The 27,706-nt window shown below is 40.3% G+C and overlaps 1 protein-coding gene across 5 annotated transcripts in view; it reads right to left on the bottom strand.

Annotated features, from left to right (window-relative positions):
- lrp1ab (low density lipoprotein receptor-related protein 1Ab) overlaps positions 1-22,411 on the bottom strand; it is a 79,892-nt gene extending 57,481 nt beyond the window's left edge. For 2 of the 5 annotated variants that reach the window (XM_019268645.2, XM_019268646.2), the window contains exons 1-2: positions 21,765-22,411; positions 9,992-10,132 (exon numbers count right to left, since the gene is read on the bottom strand). In XM_019268645.2, the coding sequence (XP_019124190.1) occupies positions 9,992-10,132; positions 21,765-21,837 (214 nt within the window). In that variant the 5' untranslated portion in view covers positions 21,838-22,411. The remainder of the gene's footprint in view (positions 1-9,991; positions 10,133-21,764) is intronic. The other 3 variants (XM_027288356.1, XM_019268648.2, XM_027288354.1) reach the window with 2 other exon arrangements.
- Between the last annotated feature and the right edge of the window lie 5,295 nt (positions 22,412-27,706).

The raw sequence follows: 27,706 nt of genomic DNA, 5'->3' as shown, positions 1-27,706 counted from the left end.
AAACGAGCTGTAGAGTTCTGCGGGTTGTGTACATTGTGAAAGAGACTCAGAGGATGATATTTGAATATGTGCAGCCTAAGCTGCAAACCTGTGCCTGAATGTCGGCAGTCCCTGAAGGAAACCACAAGAATTTCCACTGAGTCCTCTCTATCCATCCAAGAGATTAGTAACCACACACAGATCATAAAATGTAACTCGATTAAAACAAGCACCTTGAAATGACAAGAGCTTCCATAATGATCCCACCACAGAAGCCCATGCGGTAAAATGTGCCACATTCGTTCTAATACATCTGGCTTAGGGAGAAGGAAAGCAGCTCTCCCATTTGAGAGGGATCCTAGCATATTAGCAGCCCTCCTCCAGCCTTGGCCTCTAAGCCAGCCTGATTTACATTCAATAAACTGCCAACCTGGGGATTTCTACATAAACTGCAGTACAAGGAATAAACTGCCATGTGCACACGAAATGAAACCCCTGCCAAGGATTTATCATTTGTCAACAGTTTTCTCTGAGTATAAAAGACAAGTCACAGTGAAAGTCATCTGAATGATATCCACTGCACAAATCTTTGACTTTACAACTATGCATACATGTAAACGTATTTGACAAAAAGAGATGTGTTGAAACTAAATCAAACTGACACACTGCAGTCACCAAAAGACTGAAGAGACAACAGCGCAAACTCGACTTTCATGACACACACACATAACAACCTTTTCTCCCACACACACACACTCCTACCTTTACACTGGCCAGGCAGCAACAGAATGTTTTTTTTTTGGAAACACACTTGAAAACTGCCAGCAATACACAACAATTGGAAATAATTGTTTGAGTTCGACAGCACAGTCATATCTTGGCAGGAGCTGAATAGGGACCAACAGCAGAAAAACTAAATAGAAAGGACAATATGGAGGATTAAATAACTTTGCAGGAGGGACAATGGAGATGAACCCTGTACTCCCTGCTCCAGTTCGGGAAGTTGTTGGCAGTGTATGACAATAAGCTCCCCTCATACTGACAGTACACATTTCCTGTGTTATCTGTCAGTGGAAGCAAAGCATTACTGTGCAAATCTAGGAAAAGAGGAAAAGAACACAGCAGAACATCTTCTGTATTCTTGTACTATACTTACATTTATACTATATACACTTCTTTAACAAATTATGTGGGCAATTACTTGTTTTTGGAAGAAATAAGGCAATACCCTGGACCAACTCTTCTGCATGTCCCTTGTTGCCAGCTTACAGTGTTTCCACTCCTTCTTAAGAAGCCTCGCCTTGATCAAGCTAACTTTTAAAACCACAGGTTCATTTTCAAGCTGTCGTTTTTAAAAAAATATGCCAAAACACAAATGATTCATTTTCAGCCAAAGGGAGACTTGGAGAATTTCCATTCTGCATCAACTACTTCATAGCATCGACTACTCTCTGTGATACAGCGACCATCTATTTTATTGTAGCGACCAGTTCCAGGTTTTGCTTCTTTTGAAATGTTTTGAATTTAAACGTCAAGTTTCCCCAGACAAACTAAAGTGGGTTTTTAAACTAGATTCAAAACTGCATTAAACAAATTTGGATTTAGAATATTCTTATTTAGACTATGTTTATGAAGACCAATGATAAGCACTTCTTAACAGAAGTAAAGAAAATACAGAGGAGATAATTTTACTGCTGGACCAGAAGGCCTTTACTCCTCTCCAAGTGCTAATCACATTAAGGTTTTTGGCATCTGGCATTTGGCACCTTTCACTGTCAAACAGGAGATTTATGTGGTGTCAGTGACGCAACAGTATGCAACATAATTCATCAAGCCTGCAGCCTTTTCTCAACTGATAGATCATTACATCAAGATCCCTGATGCTGCCGGCAGAGCCAACTACAAGTTGCAGTCAGATGAATATGGAAACTTCCCAGAAGGAACTGGCTACATGTCATGTTCTTATCCAAACCTTCTCTGCTCCAGATTCTGCTGAGTACAAGATTTGAAATAACTGGGTTTCTATTCATGTTTAGGGATTATAAACTGCATATTTATAGTTTAATGCTGCACCGTGCAAAGGTGTAAAAAACCTCTCCTTTATCTCTTCTCCTCTATATATATTCAACTTTAAAAAATGCGTGCCATAGTGGAACAGATGATAGTGAGCATACTCAAAAGAACTTCTAGTTTACTCCATATCTGTAATGCAGCATGTAATCGTTTCTAAAGGATACAAAGAACAAATTAAGATGTAAATAGTGCGTAATAGTGTTTTAATACTTTGATGTTTATTTTTAATTGAATGCATTTCTTTTATGGAATGATTTATTTTCCTGCTGCCATTGTCTGTTTTTAGACCTGTGATTCCACCTTTTTGTGAGCGTTTTGTGATTAACTTCTGCTTTTATGCAGCAAACTCCTACCTTACCTTCAGTCAAAAGTGCTTCTTTGCTCTAAACTTATTAAAACAAAATGTAACTGCTGGGATTTATATGAGACCAAAAGATAAGATCTATCACCCTGTGGCTTACATTTCCTACCACGCTCATATTACTTTCGCGGTTATTTTCATTTTTTTTTAAATACTTTGGAACTGTTTAAAAGTTCTTTAAAACATAGATAAGATTTTAAAATGATAATCATTTCCATCTGTAAGTGGCCACAAACATAGAGATATGAAACTACTCTTTTTTTTTCTGTAACCACTTCCTTTCTCAAATCAGTGCAGAAACCACAAATAAAAAAAAAAGGTACCACTAAATCTGGAGATTTTATATGGCAATGAGGGTAACTCAGTTCAGTCGATTAAAATAGGTATTATTTGCCCTAAAGTATCATTAGCAGGAGCTATAGCATTTGCTATAGGAGTAAAGAGATATAATTATCACAGAGCAATATTTAACAACAATTTAACATGTCATTTCACTTGGATAGCACAGATTCTTCAGTGGGTTTGAAAGCCTTGAACAATGTAAGAAGCTTGGCAGTGCAGTGAATAACAGAGAAAATTACAACTCTCACACCTATTAGAGGGTAAAGTGAGGATAATTACATTGTTGCACTAAATTGTGTGATCAGCTAACAGTGATATTAGCATATTCTCGCTGCGTCCTTGAGGATCTTAATTGTTAAAATCTTTCTCCAAACTGCGGCATGATCTCTCTTATTTCTAATGTTATTCATATAAAGAGACTAAGAGAGAGAGTGCTGGGATTCATGATGATTAAAACATAAACTATGAGTCATAATACCGAACTTATGTTCAGCTTTATTGAAAAACCTATTGCAGTATGTGGTCTTTGGAGTGAAATATTGTGTAAAGACAATATTACACATTTCCCCTGAGTGCAGTGTAGATTTAGGTAATGCATCACTACCTGTGTCACTTTCAAATTATTCGCCAAATACAGAGCATTGTCATCCCTCACATGTCTTGTCTGACTAAGCATCAAAGTTGTGAAAGACAGTTTCTCCCTATGCTTGCTTCCCTCCAACACCTCAACCTCTGGACCCCACCATCCCCCTTTCCTCAGTTCCCGTAGTTATGCAATGACCTTAAATTTGGATCCCCTGTCGATCTTTTGTCCTGAGCATAAAAGCCGGCTTTTCTTCCTCCTCTTAGGGTTCCATGGCAGCCCCTGACTGACTCCCATAAAGTCTGCTGTCAGCTTGAATAAATATGTTGTGCAGGGTGACAGGCAGGCCTGCCCACTGACTGACTCTGCCCACTTTGGAATCACACTTTACAGCAGCATGCACAACAAGCACATGGCTTTGCCAAACCATACTGAGGTAGCCATGGCACACAGGACTTAGAGTATAGCGCATAGTGCTCTCACTGGATGCGCTAGTTTTTTTTCACCACGGTAAAGAATTACGTTATATTTGCATTAATGTGTTCTTTACTGTATCTAGTCTCCAGACTGTAGAAATGAACATAGGAAACAAAGACAAGGATAACGTCAAAATGATACCCAGAATTTATCTTTTGAGTAATAAACACACCTCTCTGTGCTGTTCATGAGTATAATCAAGACTTTTAACTTAAACTTTTTTGTGTTTTAATATCCTGAGGATATGGACAGACAGCAGAGATGAATAGTTTAGAAAAATTTCATGAAACATCATTGAAACATTTTTTTAATTCCATGAAAAATCTTTGATCTAAAAATATCTACAGTTTTTAAACAACCTGTAAAGATTTCCCACTTGACTTATCAAGCTCACAGGGGCTGGCTGTTTGACATTTCAGGTGGAGCCTGGGTGGAGTCTGGGTGGAGTGTCATTTAAAGTTGGATTCTTCCAGTAAAACAGCAATACAAGTCTGATAAATGTGTTGCCACAGAGTAATACAGTAGGGCCTCTAGCTTTAAATACACTCAACCTGTCACTGCAGAACATTTTTCCCCAATGTAACATACAGCAAGGAAAAACAACCCATGTCACCATCTGTAACCAGAAGGAAAAGCTGTGAGGCAATTACACTAGAGGAAAGACTGGAGATGAGATATGAGGACCAGGGAATAGAGAGGACATGCGTCCAGCTTCTCTGCCTGACAGACAGAGAGGAAGACACTGGGACACAGGAAAGAAAGAGAGGGAGAGGAGGAGACAGGGTGTGGAGGAGACAGCAGAGAAAGCGAAGTGGTGCCTGTGTGGCGTGAGAAAGCCCTGTGTTCCCTCTCTGTTGATAGGCTGGTGAAGCTAAGGAAGGCTCAGGGCCACAGACCAGAGGGATTTACAGGGCTTTGCTTCTTCCTCTGTGGAAGCAGTGTGTCAACCACTGCCACTACAGACCGTCCTGCCCCTGCCTGGTGCCCCCTGCGAGCACAGCTACATGACTGATTATAGGCTATGAAAGGATCCCCCTCCCAACTCTACTGTAAAAGGCTGTTTCTATAGAAAATGGATCAGAGGTTTACAACATCATTTCCATTTTACTCCTCAGCCGAAATGCTAATCTCCTCATTTTCTCCTATACAAAACAGATTTTTCTCTAGGATCATCCCTTCTCTTCATCGCTCCATGCCTCCCTCCCATCCCACCACCTCAGCAGTTGGCTCTTCCTGGTCGTCTTGGAGAGGCCGCTGAGGCATGACAGTCAGAAGGCCCTGACAAAGGACGGGGCTGGCAAAAATCCAGAGGGGGCTCAAGGGCAAGAGATGGACAGATAACCTTGTTGTGTGGCCCACAGCCGCCTCGGGCAGCTGCGCAGAGATGATAACTCAATCTTCCCATCTGACCTCCCTACCAGCTCGACCCCAGGGCACGGCATCCACTGACATGGGCCAGAGTGTGTGTGTGTGTGTGTGTGGGCTGAGGGACATGGTATGGTCGTTTGTTGTGAGGTGCCACCGTTGTTACATCAAACTTACTCTTTGAAAGAGCTTCCAGTGTGTTAGTGAAAATTGTCCTGTTGAAAGCAAATGACATAAATGAAATCATATGTTTACTGGAAGCTTAGCATGAAAGTTTAATGAAAAGAGTCTGGATTCCAGGGCCCACATTTGGCTATTGTTACATTAAATACTTTAGGCCTCTTCAGCCAAGGGTCTCTCAGTTTCATTATGAAACCACATTCCAAGGTATATCTCCTCAAAATTACTTTCCAGCATCGACAAGAAAAACTTGTGTGTGCCTATGTGTGTGCAACACTTCTATATCTTATGGAGACAACTTTAATGACAGCTCGACAGTATGACTACAGGGAGTGGCATAACATTTGCAAGTGTTAACTACTTTGAGTTATCAGCTCATTTTCTCTCCCTGAATTAAAGTGGATAGTGCTGCATGGGAAAAGAAAGGCAGTGTATTTGCATGATTGAAATGCATTTCACCCCCTGCTTAGAAGTCCTCCTGTGGACATTCTCATGGTAAATCAGGGGCTAAAAAGTCTAACAGAGAATTAGGGGCAGACAATTGTTGCATAAGGTTTTTTTGTTGATGAAAGGGATTCCTTCATGGCAAGCACTTCTCATGATGGAGAAAGTGCTTACATGCTAGGGCTTATTCAGACATCTGTTCCCATTCGCTGGCTCAACCACAATGAATGTGGTTCAAGCAAGAATCATAATTGCATACAGACATGGGACACAGACAGGCAGTCAGTATTCCTGACAGCAACTGTTCCAAGAGAGCTGTGAAATGTCAGTGAAGTTATGACACAGCGCTTTTATTTTGAACACCAGCATCCCAAATGAACTGGATCCAGAACGGTTTGAAAATTAAATGATAAATTATGTGCTCAATAAATTTGATATATTAAGACGAAATGTTTTTCTAGGAAACTACAGTCAAAACCATGTCCAAAACTTTAATAATTTATTGTTGTAAAATGTCATGATAACAGTACAACAATCTCTCTATAGCTAAGCAGAGAAAGGCAGAGCTGAAAAGTAAGCAGTAAGTAAAATACAAAAAAAAAGTGTTTTGCTGATGTGACACAGAAATAGTGCTGAGCGACAGAGAACCTTACAGTGCAATACGTCTCAACAGATTTACTTTTGTTTTTTAATGCTAACCTTATAGATAAACTTGTTTATTCCAAGAAACAGATCATATATGGTGCACAAGCACAAATTAACAGGATGGTTAATAAACAGCACACAGATTCATCTCCCACAGATCACACATCATCAGTCTTATGTGGACTTCTGTGGTCTGTCTGCTCAACTTATGCAAAGAAAGTTGCATGAACAAAGCCAACACCCTCTCGTTCACTTTATCTCTGGTAGACAGAGAACGCTTTAACAACATACCACAACTAATAAGAGCATTAAACCACAGCGGTGCTATATGGAGCACCATACTGGGACACACCGAGCATAAACTCCTGCCCTGAGGGCTCGTGTCAACCACTTCCTGAGCCCTAAGCCTGTATGTAATTGAGGTGAAATGGCTTGTCTGAAACCAATTGAAGCCATGCAGTGAGGGGGAGTTGGTGCAGTCCCTGGGAGAGGATGACAGGGTCACACCTGCAGACATGGGCCTGTACAGGCAGCCTGCTGATGGCTATCTGAGTGTGTACTAGGGGCTATAAGAGGGGAGGTGCACACTAGGGGTCTGAGGGCTATGACGACCCTACAGCTGGCAACCTGCCCAGTACATTTACGATGAGAATTCATGCAGATCCATGTGCAAACACATGCGTCCATACATGTACCTCCACATCACCCCTCTAATAAACAAGCCCACAGCCTAACGATGCTAACATGCAACACTGACCCTCGTTATCAACTGTTACCTCAACCACAACATGTCATCACCTCATGTGATGTAACGTTACAACCCCACTACTGTGGTAGAAGTCTGTCTTTAGCTCCTCAACATAATTACAGCCCAGATGAATGGTTTGGAAACGACAGGCAATTAGAGCTCCAGACAGTGTGATACTGAGGAGTACACTTTCTTCCTGCATGGGTACCAAAGGTGCAGATCAAAGATCCTCACCAGACAAAAGCACACGTTTACAACACAGACCACTCTGACAGTGAGTGAATTCATGAACATCATAAACAAAACAGGTGGTATTTACCAGAAACAAACCTGGTGCTTGTGCCAAATTAGCTGTAGTCATTGTGTGGTTTCTATCATAACACTTGAGCTTGAGGATTGGTAGAATAATACAAACAGATTCTTATTTTCACTTTTCACAAGGGTCCTTTTGAAATGATGTACAAATCTATCTAGGAAACAGGGCTCCATGTTGGCCACATGCACCGCCTGAACTGTCACAGTCACTGATTTATACGAGGGCCAGACTGTGGGGCGATCCCACACCGAGACAGAGGTGAGGCCAAGCAGCCACATGAGGGAGAAAGGAAGAATAGCAGAGAAGAAAGAGGAGGAAAATAAGAGGAAAATATTTTTGCCTTTGCGAAACCTCTGCGAGTACTCTCTGTAAACCAAGCCTGTAGTTAGTAATTAACTCGAACTGGATAATGTCGTAATTATAGCAGCATGCACTGCTTTAATTCCCATCAACATTAACGCACAAAACTAGACTGTGGTCAGGGGGCATGTTGGAACAAAGGAGAGTGGGGAATTTTCTTTGAATTCTCCGACTTCTATAAACTAAGTTAGAAACAGAAAGTTTTCTCCTTTTCTTTTGTGTATTTTGCAGTGGATAACAGAGAGCATGTGGATGAGGAGATGGCACCTTGAGCTCTCAGAATAAAAAAAATTGCATCAACACAAAACCTCAGCCCACTTGAGTCTCCCTCTTTGATGAATCAATGCTTGGCTTGCTTTTATATCTACTATTTCCATAAGAGCGCAGCCTTGTTTACAGGATGATGGTCAGACTGCCCCTTTTCAATAGGGGAGAAACCAGGCTTATGACCTGCAAACTGTCTCACCCTGTGAATGGAAAAGCCTGGATAAAAAGAAAATACTTTTACATTCCTCTCAGTCAGAGTGGGATTTTAAATAACCTTCAAAGTCATACTCCTCCAAACTCTCTGGTCTCAATCTATGCTGGCTCAGGCCCATTCACTCTGTAGCTTTATCTGCAGCCCATTCCAAACACTACTCACATTTAATGGATGGATCAACTAAACGACTGTGGATAAAATCACAGTCTGGCTGCCTTTCATTGTGATACTTAAAAGGCGCCTCGCCTTTGACTGTGCTTGTTAGATTGCAAACACATAGTGCAATACAGAGAAAAAGTGCATTAATTGCAGTAACAGATATTTATTATGACTGCCTCAGAAATTCACATGAACAGAGAAGCACCTTAACTAAAGGTAAAGTGACAGGCAGATTAGAGCCCATGGGAAGCGGGTAATTGAGCAGAACATATCTTGATGTTCTGGTGAAACACCACTCTCCATCCCTCCATGCAGAAGATGAATCACACCATTGTCTGTGTCACCAAATTACATAAGTGCTATGGAAAATTCACTCAGTTCAATTGCTAAGTAAAAAGGGGAAGAAATTAAATGGCTCTAGCTTGCTCGAGTGAATTATGTGGGTCACACTTACATAAAATTGCGGATGTGCCGTTATTTTTATTAACGACAAATGATAATTTTTTGTTCCTTCTGAAATACCCTTAAACCCTTCTTTTAGTAAAATGTATTGTACATTGTACAGAGGAAGTAGGCTTCAAAATGTGTGGCAGTTCACCTCCAGATCAAATATTTTATATTTAGTACAGTAAAACGAGCATGGGAGAGATTACCTGACCCGTCTGTGGGAGGAGAATCCAACTAATTATACTTCCACACCTACAGTTAAAGTTTTATGTGCCTATGACTGCAGCATAGCTATACATCTCATCACCCTCAACCATTTCACACATTTCAATCCGTAATCCTACGTGTTAATACTTAATTTTGTTTTCACCCACAATTACAAGTCCCTTAATGCTGGGTGTCAGCTGCTTGTCTCTGCGTGCCAGACTATTGTGAGAATGCTTGTGGCATGACAGATGTATGGTGTGGCACATGCAGACAATAAAACCACCATTAACGCCCGCATATAAACAGGGGGAAGGCTTTTTTTTTTTACCAGGGAGAGTTTATGGCTGGAATAGGAGGATGGAGAGAGGCCGACAGATGCAAGTGTCTGGGACACGACTCTTAGGGACTGCACAGATCCCACAAGAGTCCAGACAAGAGCAGACACATCCCTGAACATTCAGACTAAACACGGCCACATAATTAGAGCTATAATTCAGCAGAGCAGCCAGAGCACACACTGTGAGCTTGTGTCCTTCGTAGAAAGGGCATAACCTACCCTCTTATTCAGCCCCAAATTAAACTGTCTGAACATTGTGCTGTTGTCTCTTCAAAGCCATTTAGAAGTAGTGAATGTCTTATAAAACATTTTTTTTTAAAAGAGTTGATTTGCAAAATCTCAAAAAGAAAAAAAAAAAAAAGCTGAGGAAAAACCGTAATAATGCTCACTGCCCTGAACCAACAGCTTGGAGAGAACATGAGAGAGCTGAGGACACAAGCCTGCTGATAGACAGTTTTAGTAGCTGCTTTCATGTAACCATACTTACAGATATCTGGCGATTCGTCCGTGCCATCTGGACAGTCCTTCTCCCCATCGCAGCGCCAGCCTTTGGAGATACAGGTCACCTGGTCCTTACATGCAAACTGCTTAGGGCTGCAGGTCTTGGGGTGGTCGTCGGCTTTGGGAGCTGAAAAAAAAAAAGGGGGGGGAGAAAGTTGATGTGTCATCATGAAAAAGCCACCGTGGCTAGAAATGCTTTTCAATCAGGAATACATTTAGAGAGAAATGCTCTTCCTAAGCACCTAATCTAAAAACTACCAGCATGAAAGTGAAGGTTTTTTTAATGTGCTACAATGTTGCTCTTTTTTAAGCACTTCTCAACAACCATTCTCTCCTGTGCAGAATCTACATAGGAAATTTCCAGCTTTAAGCAGCATAGATCTTAACTCAGCAGGGCAAAGCAACATGCAAGGGTCAACCCAAGTTTACAATGATGTTTTTGTATCAAAAGACCTACAGGCACACTCTATTCACAAAAAACTCCCCTACAAGTTTACAACCAACAGTGGTGCCTTTTAGTTCTCGGTTTGTTTGTTGTTTCCTCTCTTCTTATGGACATCTCATTTCTTTCCGTTTTTTTTATTACTCTTAAGGTGTTTTTCAAGTTTTTTACCACAGAGGCTCTTTCATGTGTTACAGCACAGACATAACTAGGCATTCAATCACCGTCCGAGCCATGGGAAACTGCAGAGCGCAGTAGTCCTGGGCAGTAAGTCAGTCCAGATTGTTGAGGTGTACCACAGGCTAGCAGCACCACAGCTACGCTCGTGACCCATCAGGAGCCTGACACTGCTGACACGCTTTAACTCAGCCACACTTAGAAAAATCCTGGTCGGATGGTACATGGTGTTAGATCAATCTGTCAACACTGAATTGGTCAGTCATTTACAAATGGTCAGTTCACCCAAATTACAAAAAATAGCCATGGTGGTATCAAGCCATGGAGATGGAGTTTTGGTTTTGTTTGCCCCGTTTTGGACATATGACATATGATAAATGAGGTTAAAGGAATTTCTATTGTGCCGCTCATTTAAATATATGTATATTTATGAAATGATCCTTGTCCTTTTCACTCTTGATAATCTGCTGACTGTTAGTTTTTTTTAATAGGACCTATTTTTCCAGGTTTCAATGAAAACTGGTCATAATGAAGTCCTCCTCCATCTGAGTGATGTGAACATTGATTCTGGAAAGAAACAGCAGAAACATTCCTGCTGAATTTTTGCACCATCAGTTAAATTATATTCACCCACTGGGCTGGGGGCAGAAATGTCAGGCAGGGAGCTGAAAACCTGTATAAATAAAATCCAAACTATCTGCATGGCTACACACCATTAGGGGTAATTTAGGCGAATTGAGCCTTTAAATGAGACATAATGTTAAAATACTTTCAGACTGTAGGTGATAATGAAGAGAGCAAGAGTACATTTTGAAGTTCATTAATGACATAATCCTTCACTAAAATAGCCACGTTAAAATCCAAACCGAATACAAACTCAAATGGATAAAGCTGAAACTCTACGGCAACATTTTCTCTCAGTATAAGGGCAAATGAAAATGTGTTGCTAAATATACACAAGTAAAATCCTTTCTTTTATGTGAGTGGTCAAAAATGTTACACACAATACAGAAAAAAAAGACCACAATGGCCACTTCAGGCAGGAGGCTGTGGTTACTGTACTGTTGTGCAGCAACACTCTGGGAAGGACAGCACCGAAGGTCTCATTGTGATTCTCTGCAGGGACTGAGCCCTCTCTCGCCCTGGATGACTTGCCTCCCTACGTACTTGGCAGGCAGAGAGGTGTTTGGGGTGGGCAGTGGAGGGGTGCACCGCAAGGGGGCTGGGATGTGACTGAAATCACAAGAGCATGAGGCTAGTGTATCATTGCAATCACGTTCCTTTTGACTGTCAGACTAAAGGGGTTTAGACCCTGATCTTTTTTCATGTGACAGTGAAGTGTATGTGTAAGTCAAACACTAAGACTTCTGAGTGTCATGTTTTTGTAAATATAATTAGAAGCTAAAGGGTTGTGGGGATCAGATCACAGCCTTTCCTTATATGAACAACACACCTTGATATTTGAGGAGATTAAGAGTAAGAGAGAGCGTCAGATTTTAAAATGCAGAGCATTCGCCCCGTTCTTCTCCTCACACAATGGCAGGGGCAAAGCTTACAAAACAGAATTCAAGTGATGTAGGAGGATAAGATTTAAACTCAGCCATAATATAGAGTCTGTATTAAATGTCCTAAGAATGTGACAGGGTGTAAAATTCAGGTTAAGAGTGAGAAAGAGAGTTGTAAAAGAATGGATAGAGACCATTAGCTCAATCAGTTTTGACGACATGCACACACCCAACCCCTTGGTGAAGGAATGAGAGAGGCTAGCCGTGGCCTGAGGCCAACTTGTTAGTTTTTCTTCCTTTCAGCTTACCAATGTCCTGGTACATTTTGAAAGGCAGTAAATACACTGGATTTGCCTGTGCTTATATGTTGCCACTTAATCTGCCTAAAGAAGCAACAACCAAACAAGTGACTGACTGAGCCTTGAGCCGCAATGAGTAAAAGCACTGAAACCTCCGACAGGCTGTTATGTGAAGGCATTCCTTCAATCTCTCTGGTCCCTGTGTGAAACAGCTGGGCTGAGCCAGTTGTTCCCTGTGAGTAGGCATAAAACTGGAAATAAAACATTGCGGGTTCTAATTTTATCATCGCTTTACACACCAGCATGAAATGACCGCAGAGGGGAGAACCTCCGAGCCTAATTGGAGGTTGTGGTAAAGGAGGGGTTAGGGACTTGGGGGGGGCGGGGGACTGGCAGCCTTCCCCCTCAGCAGTCCTCTTTCAAAGCCCACTGAAATATCTCAAACAGAGATGTGAATTGTTAATTCAGACTGCAAAGTCGCTTTTTTTTTTCCAAAGTTACTGCCAAAATGCTGACAATTTTTGGAGGGTCCAAATGAGGCTTGGATGGTGAACCAGTTGAGTCCACTTTACCTACAAAAGGGAATGAAGAAGGCCTTTATTTATTCTCCTGGGGCTGGCCCAACAGCTAACACCAATCCCATTGAATCAAGGTACATACTCTACTTACAGGAACTCCTATAAGCCCAGTGTGTTGGACTCCAAAAAAGCCCCCTCCTGATAATGCCTCTCCAACTACAGCATTTCCTGCCACAGGTAAAAGGCAACTTGATCACACTGCTGTGATAGTAGACGGTAGGAAATCCCACAGCATACAATTTAACAGGAGGATTATTACATAAAAAAAATAATGATCTCACTTGCTGTTGCTTATGATCAACTTTTAAAAGGTAATATTAGTATGGCATACACTGCTGCCTCCTTATTAAGATAACCTGAGAAAAACCACCATGCAATCAGTATCTATTAGACAGAAATAAATCTAATTAAAGAGGAAAATGTGAAAAATAACTTCCACCGCCTGGGTTAAAACCCTCAAGAGTTTTGAATTTCACACCATTATCCAGTGAGGGCAACTTTGGAAGCTCTGCAGGAAACAGAGTTTCTATTTCGAAAGAGAAATTACACCATGAACGAATATCTTTATTTGGCTGAAACAAACACACACACACACACAGCATAATTTTAAAACAGCTGTCTTCCACAAAAACCAAAATGTCACTGATGTTTTTACAGTATGTTGCATTGACAGTGTATTTCCTTTAAAATGTCTTTATGGGCGAATGGTACGGCAAGCGTATTAAATATGAATGCTGAGAAAGATCCTAGATGCAACTGTAAGCCCAAGAATGCCTGAAGGCCAGTACTCTGTAAAAATGCCTTGAGTATTTGTCCATTAGTCTCAGGATTAGTGTTTCTACCCAACTAAGCATCCAATTCTCTCTGCACTCTACTAAACATTTAATTTCAAGACTTTGAATGGTTTTCAAACTCTTACTTAGAGAAGGAGACATTCAAGGAGGCTAAATTGGGATGTGTGTGGATAAAAATGAGAAATTACAGACTGTAATTCTATTTTCTTCATTTATTATCTTGTCAAATCAAGAAATCATGGTTAAGTCATTGCTGTTTTACTGACCAAAAAGATTCATTAACCCTAATCTACAAAGAGTGGCTTCCAGAAAGCTAAAACAGGGATTAGATTTTCTAAATTGCTTTATGCTAATTGATATAATTCAGGGAATAAAGTGCCGAGCATGATTGCGTGCTTGAGAACCTAAGATGACTTACAAAGTACTGGTTCTGCCACTACAAGATTCACTGAACAAATGATTGAATCCTGAGTAGATGTGCACACACTATGCTATAAATCACTGAGTTACTTCCTAGTATGTAGATGCTTTGGCTCCAGTTGGCTGACTTGCCTTGGTTTTGAGCATACTGCTAGTTGTATGGAGCACACACTGTATTTCCTTATGCAAGCCCACTGAAGCTCTGTGCTGAACACTGAATTAACCCTAAGCACTGCCCATGGCAAAAAGCATTAACCACAAGCGAATGAGCAAATGCATAAATGTACAAAGAGCCCAGCACTTATAGAAATACTCCTTCTGGGTGCCTAATGAAAAGGATGAAAGACTTTCAAGTCCACCCTTTGACTTACAAGAGAAAATGTAAGGTGATGTTTTGTTTTTATGTAATCTGAAATCAACCTCAAGCCTCAAAATGAACTCTGTGGGATCTAACAGGATGGGATGGTGAATAAATGGTGTTGTGGCACCAATTCAGCAGCCAAATGATGGAGGCCTCCAGACCCCATCACCAGCTGGGACAGAACACTGACCCACTTCCCCCTCCTGATCTGTCTCTCTCAATATGGCGGTCACTGCTCTACAAATCAACTCCAGATCCATGCAGCACATTCCAGCACCTTCTAATTGATTTCATGTGTATAGTTTTGCCTCAAAAAGTAAAACTATATACAGTTACAGACTAGCAGCTAGAGTCAAAGAAACAAAACAGCTTTGCTTTTGAATTTAAGGGTAAATTACTTGTTGCTTGTTTCCCTTTTCAAGGCCGACTTAGAGACCATATACAAAGTGTAAAGGAGGACAGACTTCATGCTGCAGCCTATTTTAAAAGGCTGTAATATTCATCATAATGACGGTCATCTAAATGCACACAGCTTGAATGTTATATAACGAATATAGATACATGAAATTTACTGAAATCCCCATGTTGATAATTTCCAGGCTGAGCAATCGAGCGTGGATTCTATTAAATGCTGCTAAAAGATAACGGTACAAATGGGAATGTGAAATTACTTGAATGAATGAATAAGTAAATGGGACCCTGGGTCTTGATGGTCTTGGTGGGTACAATAGCAGTGCCAGAAGGAAGTAGAAATAAAACCAGGACTGTTTCTCATCAGCCATAACTTAACCCCTCCCTGGTCATCCATTGTGTAACTCAGGTTTTCAAGGGTGTTTCAGGGAGTGAAAAAAGAAGCAAACCGATTTCAGTATGTAATTAGACCTCTGAGGTCAAGTTTGAAGTGATTTCTCTGTGCTCGGTTTAGCATAATTTCAAAGCAAGAATCTATGCATTATAAGTAACAAAACCAAACAAGGACCACAGGGAAGAAAATGAGTTCAGAGTGAAGATGTTATTCCTAAATTTTGTGCTGTATTAATTATTTAACAGAGCCTTTTAGATGTTAAATGTGAACTAATATAGCACACACGGGTAGAATACACAGAGCAAGTGTGATAAACACTATCCAATGGCCACTGCTATAGCTATTGAATAAACTCTTTCAATGGCCACACTGTGCAGTGCCCATCCAGTGGAAACAACCACTTAGTTTTGTCTCAAGCCAAACCACAGCCAAGAACTGCAGCTCTTTAACCAGCTTACGGTGCACATCCAATGTCCATAGGCTATTTAAGTTCTAATCCACAACAGCCACTTTTTCAAAGAGGCTGAACATGCATAAACAGCAGAGGACTGAGTTTGAGTTAGTGCTCTAATGCCTGAAAGCCTTGTTTTTGTGTCATCGCACAACAAAAGGGAGCAGCTTTGACCTCAGAGGTAACCTGATGAGGCTCTGCAGGACGTCACAGGCCAGAGCAGTAAAAGCCAACACGGTAAAAGATATACAATGAGTGAGTGTGATTGATGGACATGAAGATAAATGATGGAAATAGGCTCATGGTGCCTTCTACAGAGTTCTCGTACACACGCCCTGTAGTCTCTGCATAGCACCGCTCTATGCACCCATAGAGGAAAAGTCAAACCAGATTCAGCTGTTATGAAAACAGAATATGTGAACCACAAAATGAGGGCTGGACCACATAAATTGAGGCATTCACTGCGACTGAGATGACTGTAAATCCTGCCTTGCCACTATCACTGATGTATGGATACAGTATGTTACTAAACAAGAGGATTTACTTCAGTTGAAGGACGAAATGTTTCTGTGATTTAATAAGTCAGTCTCTACGAATCCCTCGTTAGATTCAACCTAAAAGAGGTAGGAGGCAGGAATATTTCTGGCTTAATAAAAGCTAGGAATGACTCATAGAGAATGCACAAATGAGTTGTCATCCACTTTAAATCTTTGTTCAGTGGTGAGATCCTTGACTGTGTGATGCATAAAAAGCCAACTTCACATAGATGTTCCTCAGATCTTCTGAAAGCAGAGCATGAAGCATAATGATAGTGATAATAGTAATGATAATGAATCTTGATAGTATTGTTGAGAACCATAGAGCATTTCCATCTGCTTTCTGGTCAAACACAGCAGAGTCATAAGAGAATCAGACAAGGAAATGCAAACTCAAATGTTGCAAACGGATGTTAATAGTTTTCAAATTAAAGTGAATGTGATTTTTGTGTTTAGATATAAACACAAAGTTTAAGAGAGCTCACTTCTAACAAGTAAAGCTAGTGCTCAATAGATTTGCCTATGGTGTTTTTTTCTAACATAAATATGTAACACTGCTTATTGAAACAATCCCACAAGTAATTTATTTATAGTTTTTGAGAACATCATAACATGTGATGGAAATGATTTACAGATGTACCTGTGTATGTACATGTCTGAATGTATGTATATAGGCATGTATGGTATGGAATAGCAAGATTATAGATGTTTATTCAAGTGTATTGAAGTATTGAAGTTTCAAGTGTTTATGGGATGCATTCAGATTATATCAGCTTGTATTTTCTGCATGTGTTATCAACCTGGCATCATTGTATGAATTGTTTATTTAACCTCTTCCCATACTTAAAGAAATGCTATTTTTTGTGTGTAGGTTCGAGGAAGGAATTTACAGGTTTGTTTGAGTTGAAGTAATCTAACAGACTAGATGACCATGAGGTTGCAAATGATCAGATCAAAGTATTGAAGCTGCAACAAGGTGGATCAAATCCTATATCATAGGATATTTGATTTTATATTGATTTAATACACGGTGATATAACCAATCTTTGGGAAAATCAATTGATAAATTGTTAATGGATATAATATTAGCTAATTAAATACCTCAGAAATTAAAACACTCCATCACATCACCAATGTAAAATATATATATATCTACCACAATAAAAACTGATGCCAACACTGTTTTTTTTAGTACTATATGCTTTATCAGTTTCTTTTTTTTTTGTTATGTCATGTAAAATAATAGATATGTCTTGTATTTGAGTATGGTATGTCCTTACAATGTATACAGTTTTATTCTGACATGCCAAAAGACTGAAAATGAAAATCTGTGGTCAGCTACAGTGTCAGTTCACATTTACATGGTCCCTTCGCCATAAATATTCTAAAAATTTAATTGTGTCAGTATCTTTGCTACACAGATAACATACATGTTTATTTCGTGTACAAGACTCATGGCTGTGACTTTGATGAAAGTTAACAGCTTTAACACTAGGCAGCAGTCCATGAAATTGGAATCTTATCTCCATATATCAGATCCTCTCCTCTGACCAGGTGTGAAAGCAACCGGGGGTCCCTACGATCAAATCGATTCTCTACTCGAGCGCAAAGCCAGCAACATCAACAGCATCTTGGGGTGTATGTGAGCATGACCTGGTGTACCCAACAAGACCAAACACAAAGAGCAGCAGCTGAAAGTCTCCGATCTGTGTGGTCAGCTTGAGGCATCTGGTGAGGAGTTCACCATTAATGATGTTGAAGTAAAACAGGAGTTGCAAAGACAGTCTTCTCACAACTGTGTAAGGTGTCAAGCAAACGTTACAACCCTTTGCAACATTTGAACAACTGTGTACTCCCTTTATGAAGTGCGAGGAAACACAGATCTATGTCCCAAGTTCTCATATAAGATGTGTTATGAGAACTTTCTAAGATACATGATCATATTAATGACAGCAAAGAAAAGCAGTAATGCATAGCGAGCTTGATTATATTAGCTACAAAAGCCCAATGAATCCTACAGAGCTGCATTTTCACACACCCACGTCAATTTTGTTAAAGAAGCCAATCCATTCGTTTTTCTGGTCTTAGGCACTAAACAGGGTAAACAGTGATGTAGCTAGCAGAAAACACCAATTACAGTACACCCCTGCTATTCACAATCAACAAACACTCTTTCATCTGCAGTCTCACGCCTTCAATATGTGGGGAACAACACTGAAGACATTTATGTTAATCTGGTTTTACCCTCTAGTCACAGTTGATTGCAATGCAGTGCAGGAAGTAGAGGGATAAAAAGGGGATCTTTTTGCAGCTACGGTCAAGAATCCCACCGTCTGCTATTACTATTTCACAAATATTTTCACTAGGTCAAGACCAAAATGCGAAACACCTGCACACCAGTTTTATATTAAATTTCACCCAAGCAAAGAATGTATAAAAAGTGGACCTTTTGGCTACAGAGACTCCAGATATTTTAACCTTATTTTATCCCATGTTTCTTTGTGAGAAGACTGAATGGCAGAAAATCATTTTCGGGATTATCTGTGTTACCTGGTAAAAGTGCATCAACATGCAGCCTCAGGTACAATAACCGCTCCCTTGTGACCTCCACTTGGTAGAGCTGAAGAGAGCAATCCAAGTTCTATTACCTGTTAAATTTGTATGAGGGATGCTGAATTTTTCCAGCAGATGTTTCAAGTGACAGTTCTGAGGAAAAGGTAAGGAAAGGTCTCAATAAAAAGGTCAGGCAAACAGAGTGTAGACTCCTCTGGAATTCAACCTCTTTAGCCTCTGACCCAGATTTACACTTCTCACTAACGGTAACCCACTGTGGGGATCTCGTACGTAAACTTAGTGGTCACAATGTTATCTAACATGGACATCTTGACGATATAATGTCAAACAGTAAGTCAATATGAAGGATTTCATTTAACATTTTGCTTCATTAACTGCAAGCATTTAATTTGTAAAGCCCCCCGAGGCAAATGTACTTTGTGACTTTGGGCTATACAAATAAAATCTGATTTGATTTAATTCTCAGAAAACATGACACAGCTGATATTATAATAAGGTATTGTGTTTATTTTATCAACTAAAATTGACATAATTAGTTGAGTTATTGTTTAGTTGATAGTCAGAAAAAAAATGATAATGATTGATTATTGGTTGATAATTTCCAAGATCCCAAGGTGATGTTTTCAAATTACCTGTTTTGTTTGACTAGCTTCTAAAAATGTTACAATTTGCCTTACTATAATTGGAAACTCTTTATCGGTTTGACAAAACAAGCCATTTTAATGCCAGTTCGCATTCTACGAAGGATTTTGGCATTTTTCTTACATTATATAGATTAATCAATTAACTGCTGAAAGGCTCTACAGATTAAATTGATAATGACAGCAATTGTTACATGCCTCCTAAATGTCAAAAATAATACAATAGGACCATGGATCAATTCAAATTATCTTCATATTCTTTCATATAATCACTGACTCCCTAGAACTGCTAGGCTCAAAGTATTGCACAACACTAAACTGGATTTAGCCAGTCCAAAAGGATGACACCTTTAAGTGACACAATAATAATAAACACCAAAGATCAATAACAAACAAAGAGGTCTGTCCAGTTAGCTATGGCCTTCTGACCTTCTTCTCACTAATCCTTTCTCATTCGTCAATTCACGCTGTGGCCCAGTGGTGATCCAGACAAATCCAGTCCAAGTGGCTGGCCTTTGAGTCTGTATCCACTTACATGACCATTTCTACCATTTTGGACCAACGTTGCTTCAACAAGAGGCTGGTAAACCTACTGTTACTAATGACATAACACACACAAATATCATCTCCATCCCTGACTGTCCTGTTATGTAACTACATGTCAGCTTCAGAGAGTAACCGAGTGAGTCTTGAAGTTTATTCCGCTTCACCCACCCTCACCCCCGCAAGTCACATCCATGTTAGATTAATGGTCTCCCTGTGTCCAGATGTTACATACTGATGGAGGAGGTGGGAGGAGTTAGGAGCTTGCCCACTCTGTAACCTCAGCTATGGTTTTGACTCTGAACAGCCAGCTCCATCAAAATCTAATGAAACTTATAAAAGATCTCCCAACACAGAGAAGAGCAGGGGAAATAATATTTGTCAGGACATAAACTGGATTCGGAGTTTTAATGTGTTACTTCAAATATCCTAAGTAAACATGGACTAAAATAGTTAGATTATATTACAAATATGTATCCACATATAAAGACTGTCTGCTCTGACCTGGTGGTTTGACATGTTCACTGTTCTACACGCACAAAATAATAATATGGATATGGATACTGAATACTCCACAATGACAACATCATCCTGCTGTAGCATATGCGTTCAGGGCAAAACTCATTAATATTACTGTTTGCGATTATTGATATAAGATAAAAATAAAATAAAAACACTCATGAGCTATTTTGTAGCTTCGTGTTTGCTTTCAAGTGCTCGGGAAAGAAAGAAACAAGCAAGCTGTTAGCTCAACAGGTCTGCGGCGCACTGTCACAAAAGCGATGATGCATTTAATATCTCATTATTACTATCAGGGATCCGGGAGTATTAAGGAGCTTCCCGGGATGTTAAGAGGATAACTGCACAACTATTCATTTCACTATCAGACAGTACCTGGCTGTCACTAATAAACTGTGATTCACAGGCAGCTACTGACGCTACACGTCGGGACAAGCCGCGCCATTAAGATTATACCTTTACGAGTAGACACAACTGTTGTTGTGTAACTGCAAACAAACATGAAAACTGATCTGACTGATGACTCCCACAGGCCTGATATCAAACTCAAGTGTGCTGTTTCGTTGTTTTTTAGAAATGCTTTTGAATGGTAGCTACCAGCTGTAGCCACACACACAAGAATATACATGAGGAATTAGACCCTCCTGAGAAATGGAGGTTTCTTTTGTTTTTACGCAGTCAGTCACAAATGATGCCGTTCTTGCTCAAATGTGTCGTCCATGCATGTGTTGCCTTATACCTGCTGGATATTCCCTCAGTGAATAACCTCACTGTCTGCCATCCTCGCAGGCAGCCAGGCCCATTCTGTCTGTCTGCGAGGACAGGAGCACAGCTAGAAACGCAGACAGATTTTTTTTTACGCCAAAATAGTCTGCGCGCTGCTTATCCGTGCGCTACTTTCTCTGATTAAAGCCTTCCCTAATGATCGATCATGTTCCTCTGAGGAGGCACACTGTGTTATTATGAAGACAACCTATTTGCGGCGTGGGCTCTTAACTCTGGTGAACACAGGCCTGTGCACAGATGCTTTGCAGGAAGAAAAAGGAAGAAAAAAAAAGAAGTGGTCATGCTTTCAAGAGTATCACCATGCAAGATAACACAACAGGCTTCTTACCTACGGTTGCACCGTTAGGAGATGTGATCTCCAAGCAGAGTATAAATCCCAAGAAGAACAACCTCATCGCCATCTCCTGAGCAATGCTCGATGGCACTGCTGTTAGAAAGGAATAGAGGAAAAGTTGGCTGGATTTCTAAAACCTAACAACCAGATCAACCACCTCATCCGAACCCCTTCAATGGTCCGGGTGCGATTGTGTGTTCAGCTGCACCCTCAGCCCCGCACGGTGGCCGCTTCAGGCGGGCTTCAGCAATGAAAGGAGGCTTGCTACAGCCAGGCGAGGCTATAGGCAATGCAGCAGCACAGTCATGTATATTTCTAATTGATTATCGGCATTCAAACATGATGCACAGGGTAACCTCTGTCTCTCTCTGTGCTTGCTGCTGCTTCTCTTTCACCACACCATGCCACCAGAATCGTCCACACGTCCAAGAAGCGCTGCTGCAGCCGCCGGCTCCGTTCAGCTCATTCCGTGCCAAACTAAAAAGAAAAATTAAAAAGTAAAAGCGTTTTTGTCCCTCGGAGCACCAATGACTCCCTGTGCTTGTGGTTGCATGAGTGGATGGTGGATCTCTCAAGCTCCAGCACTTTGGACGAGCCCGTGACGTAAGCTCGACTCCTCAAAAAAAAAAAAGGGGGGGATAACTAAGCGGCGAGCGGGGATCTGCGCATGCTCTAACACACCTCCTTTTCTCCTATTTCATGCGCGTTTTCATGAACCGTGGAGGTGGGAGAGAGGCGTCGCGGCCTGCAACTGGCTCTGTGGGATCAGCCATGTTGGCTCAATATTTCTACAGAATCCTGATTTTGTTTTTCTGGTCAGAAAATTAAATCATGATCAGAAATTGTGATATTATAGCAGCAACACAGAGCGTACAGAGTTACTCTTTAGTGTTTTGCTTCCATCACATCTTATCATATTGTTGTATAATACCTTTCAAATTGTGATTTTAAGACCTAGACCTTTAATATAATTCCTGCCTTTAAACTTAAATGTTGCCATCTCATTGGATACCACTGTCCTTTCTCACACATGTAGAGTTGCACACACAGGTCTAAAGAGAGAAAGTGAACAGAGACGTGAAACAGTTGAATGAGCGGTGTGCTGTCTGTTTAGCCTACATTGTGGAGGACCTTCAACCTCTGCATTCTTCACTAAATCCTGCCCCCTAGTGGTACTTGAAGATGAGAAACGGCTTCATCTTTTTTTGGATGAGCATGAACAAGAAAACAACAGTCCTCCCAGCTTCAAGTGAAGGTAATTATACACAAAATGAATTTACATTTGTATTATATAATCTGTAACTGCTTGCTTGCCACAGCTAAAGACAGCGTGCATCTAAATCTACAGTATGTCAATCAATTAAACAAGGCCAATGATATTTCAAATGACCTGTAAAGACTCACTTTATATATTTATTATGCACTATTTGGGGTATGAAAACGAATTATCCTCATGATATCAAATATTAATAAAGGTAACAGGAAAAACTGGCCCATACAAGAAAATGTAGGTGGATGTAGATTTAGGCATATTTAATGAAAATCAAAGATTTGTGATTAAAGTGATTAAAATATCTTCCATGAGCCAATCACATGCTATTAATATAAGTGTTTATGGGTTTAAAGAAAAAGTGTGTAATAATGTGTGAAATTCGTCTTTAGAGATGTGAATATATGACGGGGGGGGGGGGGGGGGGGGGGGGGGGGTAGTCTCATAAACCATCTACACCTGCAGGGGGCACTGAATGCTTACATTACAGAGAGATGTGCAGACTGTAACTCATTTCACTAACACAACAAAAAGAGTACAATAATGTAATGCAATAGTTGGAAAAGTTTACATGGCACCTCCCCTAAGGAAGCTTTGGTCAGAGTCATTTGGTTAAAAACAGAACACGAGAGGATCCGTGCCTCGACTGCAGCCGTTTTGTAACTGACATGGTCATAAATTACTCTTTCTGCAGTGCGTGTCTTCTTTTCTCACTTCTATTTAACCGTGGGCACTGAAAACAACCAGTGTGTATTTCACACACACTACGTAAACTGACAGTAACCTTGCTGCCACTGGTGTTAAGAATAAGCGTGTGCCTTTCAGGGATTTTCAGCTTACAGATGTTTACCCAGAGCCTGAATCACAGGGGAGAATGTGAAGTATGCCGAGAATCTGTGCGAAACATGCCTGAAGTGTCTGGATATCTGTCCACTCTGGCTTTTATAACAGAATATGGACACATATAAGGGGTAAATAGTTGGTATAGCAGTAAATTAAAAGTTTTTTTGTTTTTTTTTTTGCAACCAAACTATTACTCCATGTATTTCATTCATGCTTCAAATCAAGTTTCTTGGAAAGCAGATTTATTATGTTAGCAAGTTTATTTAGTTTTCATTTACAATGTTGTCTTGTCTTTCCTGTTTGTCAACACAGTAAATTAACATGATCGTTGGTGTCACTTCAACCTGAGAATGTCCCTTTTGTGGGAGGAGGGTTGAGCATTGTCATCTAGGAGAGACAGACGCCAGCATGCTGTGTGGGAGACAGCTTGAAAGAGTGCCAGCGTAAACACTCCCAGACCACATGTTCTCCCAGGGCAGAGAGCTTGGCCTCTCTCCAGGCACATCTGCACACAATCCCTCAGCTTTGAGAAAGCCAGCCAAGAAGACAGAGCAGGCAGGGCAAAGGAGGGAGAGGAGAGGGGGGAGAGTGAAGAGTTCCCAGACAGAGAGAACCTGCTTCTTCTGTGACGGCAGTGTCAATGATGAAAGCGATATCTGAGAGGAACAACGAAAGGCAGCATGCACAGGGAGGATCACAAGAATCTACTCCCTGTATGCAAAGTTAATAAAGATTCTGTGTGTGAAGACTGGCCGCCATCTTTGCAACTATACATCTGTATCACACCACTAAATTCACATGCCAAGGTCTTCTTGGCTGCAATCATTACCCAACCTGCCCATATCCTTGAGAGAAGATGGATTACTGTATAAATCAAGCCCCTGACTCTCACACAGCCATGCTTTGCATCTGTAACTACACTGCAAGCATGAAGTACACCATGGCTGTGATTCTTGATTTTTTTTTTACTCTTGTTCTTTTAAGAAATAACCATTCTAGCTCATATTATACCTAAATGTAGATATAAATGTACTCCCACTGGTCTCTCACACGTCCCCCAACAACTTCCCTTGGTCGCTGCCTTTCCCTTTGCTAGTAAAGTGTGGCTTTGTGCATGTTTTCACAGAGAGGTAATTACTGAGCAAGCTATGCTGACAACACCTGAGGAATGCGGAGCATGCACCAGCAGCCTGTGTCCTTCCAACACCCCCCACCCCTCAATCACTCACCCCAACTCACTTCTCCCCCATCTGCAAGCCTCCCACATACAGCCTACTAGAGTCCCTCTCCAACACAAAGTTCAACATGACATTTTCACAGGACTCTTAGATTTTTAGATACTGCAGGTGTTTCTCTACCAAGAAACATACTTCAACTGCTTGGTCAACAAGTTCTGTAGTACTGCAATATGCAATTATAATCGAATCCATTTTTTTTTTTTTGTATTTGTTAGTAGGAAACCCTATCTGAAAACCACAGCCCTACTATTCCCGTTACTGGTGAATACATAGTGTGTGTTAGCTGGCTCAGGCACTCTGCTGACTGAGTCACTCCCCAAACTGTCCTTGAGCTCTGTGGAACTCACAGCCCATCTGGCTGAACACTTGCACACACATATCAAAACATTGCATAGATTGAAACAGGGGGAGTGAACGACTCTGTGTGACCTAATTGCGGTTTGAAAACCATCCAGTCAAAGAAAAAAATGTCAATATCTGACTTATGAGAATGATGGCAGTGCTGAATAATGTCATTTTTTTACGCAAATTACATCAATGCATCAAATTTTGACATTTTGTGTGAATGTGTGTTTCTGGGAAGCAGAGAGATAGAGATTATGAATTCAGCTGAGCCTCTCCCGTCTGTCTGACTAGACCGTCATGATGAAATCGGGATGAAATCCCTCGTGCAGCTAGATCAACGCAAGCCTATAGGCCTGTCCTCTGTCTCTCTGTGCTGCAGAATTCTGCAGTTGTGGTTTTATTATGCAAATGCCATAGCTATAAAAATAACACACTGTATGGTTGAATGACCAATTGCATATGTTTTCTACACACTAGAGAGCTAATGAGTTGCCAAGCAACTCCTAATACAAACACTTCACTTCATCCATATGATGAGAGGTGTCTATACAGTAAGTATGACAACTGATGCAAAGGTAGAAGGATATAACAGTTAAAAAAAACAAAAAAAAACGTAATTAGATCTATTTTATTAAGAGTTAATTATAAATGTGGGCCAGATCCAGAAACATGAAAACATGAAAATTAGTGCAGTCATATATTTGGTTTCTGTAAATAATATTTTAGGAAGTACAGTCTAGCTCTGCTCTATATGAAAAGTATGATGAGATAACTTGTTGTCATGTGATTTGGTGCTATATACATAAAATTGAATTGAAGTCATAGTATTAACAATTGCATTATATAAGAAGTGATGAAAATTAAGCGGTGGGTGCACTTCAAGCTCCAGTATCACATGCAAATAAAATACCATAATGAATATAAGGTATATTTGCAGTAATCATAAATAGTGTATATGACTGGCTTACTCCAAAAGTAGAGTAATGTAACAAACTTCAGACACCACTGTTCTGATATGGTGAGGGATTCCTCTTTTTGTATGTGTTACGCATTTTACACTCTTTGCCTATTTTGTCCACGCAATGACCTCTTTCATTTATTCTCTATCTAAAGGCAGTAGTGTATCCCTGTTTCTCAGTACATAATGATTAACCAGTCATAAAGAGCTGCTAACAATAGATAAATGTCATTTGTTTAGTGCACCATGATGGTCTAAATGCTGTTTGAAAGCTTTTCCGCCCTTAGGACATGCATCTGCTTTGCTTTGGTGGTCAGAATGGAAGAGAATGCCAGTGTTGGTTGCAACAAGATAATCAGGTTTTTATATCATCAATGAGTATTTTGATGCCATATGTATTAACTGGTGTCACAATTAACAAAGCTGGTCCAGATAAGATGTCAAAGATGTGACACTGGAGATTAAAAATACTTTTTTTTCCTGTTGTAAGCTGACCAGGACTGGCCTTTTTGCCATTTTGGGGTCTCATAATCACTTTGGATGCCTTCCTCCACACCTTGACTTGACTAATACACAGAAATGGCATCAGTTCAAACTGGACAGGTTTTTAATCACTTTTTGGAACCTATATGTATGGAGAAAGTTTTAGTTGCACTAAACAATGAAACTTTCAGTTGTCATTGTGGCTATAAAAACAAAGAAAATGAATATAGATGCAGAAGATAGGGTAGTGTTCATTTCTCCAATATAAAGTGATTTAACATTATAATGAAGTGGAACTGGCTGAACTGAATTATCTTTGATGGACGATTCCATAAAACTTAATTGCACTTCATTATGACATTGTATTACATTACACTAGCAAATGTACACTACACTAACACTTCTGCATCTATGTGTGCATTACATATACTATCAATACAACTTTACAGCTATTTTACCTATTAATTTAGTTTCAGCTCAGGGACAAGTTTCTATTCTTCCAACAACATTTAAAAAAAAGAGGCATTAATGAAAAATATGCCACATCGCACAACATTTTTCAAAATCTGTGTTTGTAAAAACAATTATTATTGGCATTCTAGGTCACTGTGAGTCATGTCTACTTTCTACTCTACTCGTTATTGCCTCTTGACCTGAATCTCATCTAGGCTAACACTAAAAGCAGCTGCTAAAAAGATTGACTGAATGGGTAGAGGGTATGATGGATCCAAGTTGTTTGCTTTCACACAAAGTGACTCTGGTACACATTTTGGAATCTACTTTTCTTCCCCCCCAAAAT

This window comes from Larimichthys crocea, chromosome XV (genome assembly GCF_000972845.2).
Source record: "Larimichthys crocea isolate SSNF chromosome XV, L_crocea_2.0, whole genome shotgun sequence".
Taxonomy (NCBI): Eukaryota; Metazoa; Chordata; class Actinopteri; family Sciaenidae; genus Larimichthys; species Larimichthys crocea.
The sequence above is the reverse complement of the archived record's forward strand: the minus strand, read 5'-3'. Positions and strand labels throughout refer to the sequence as shown.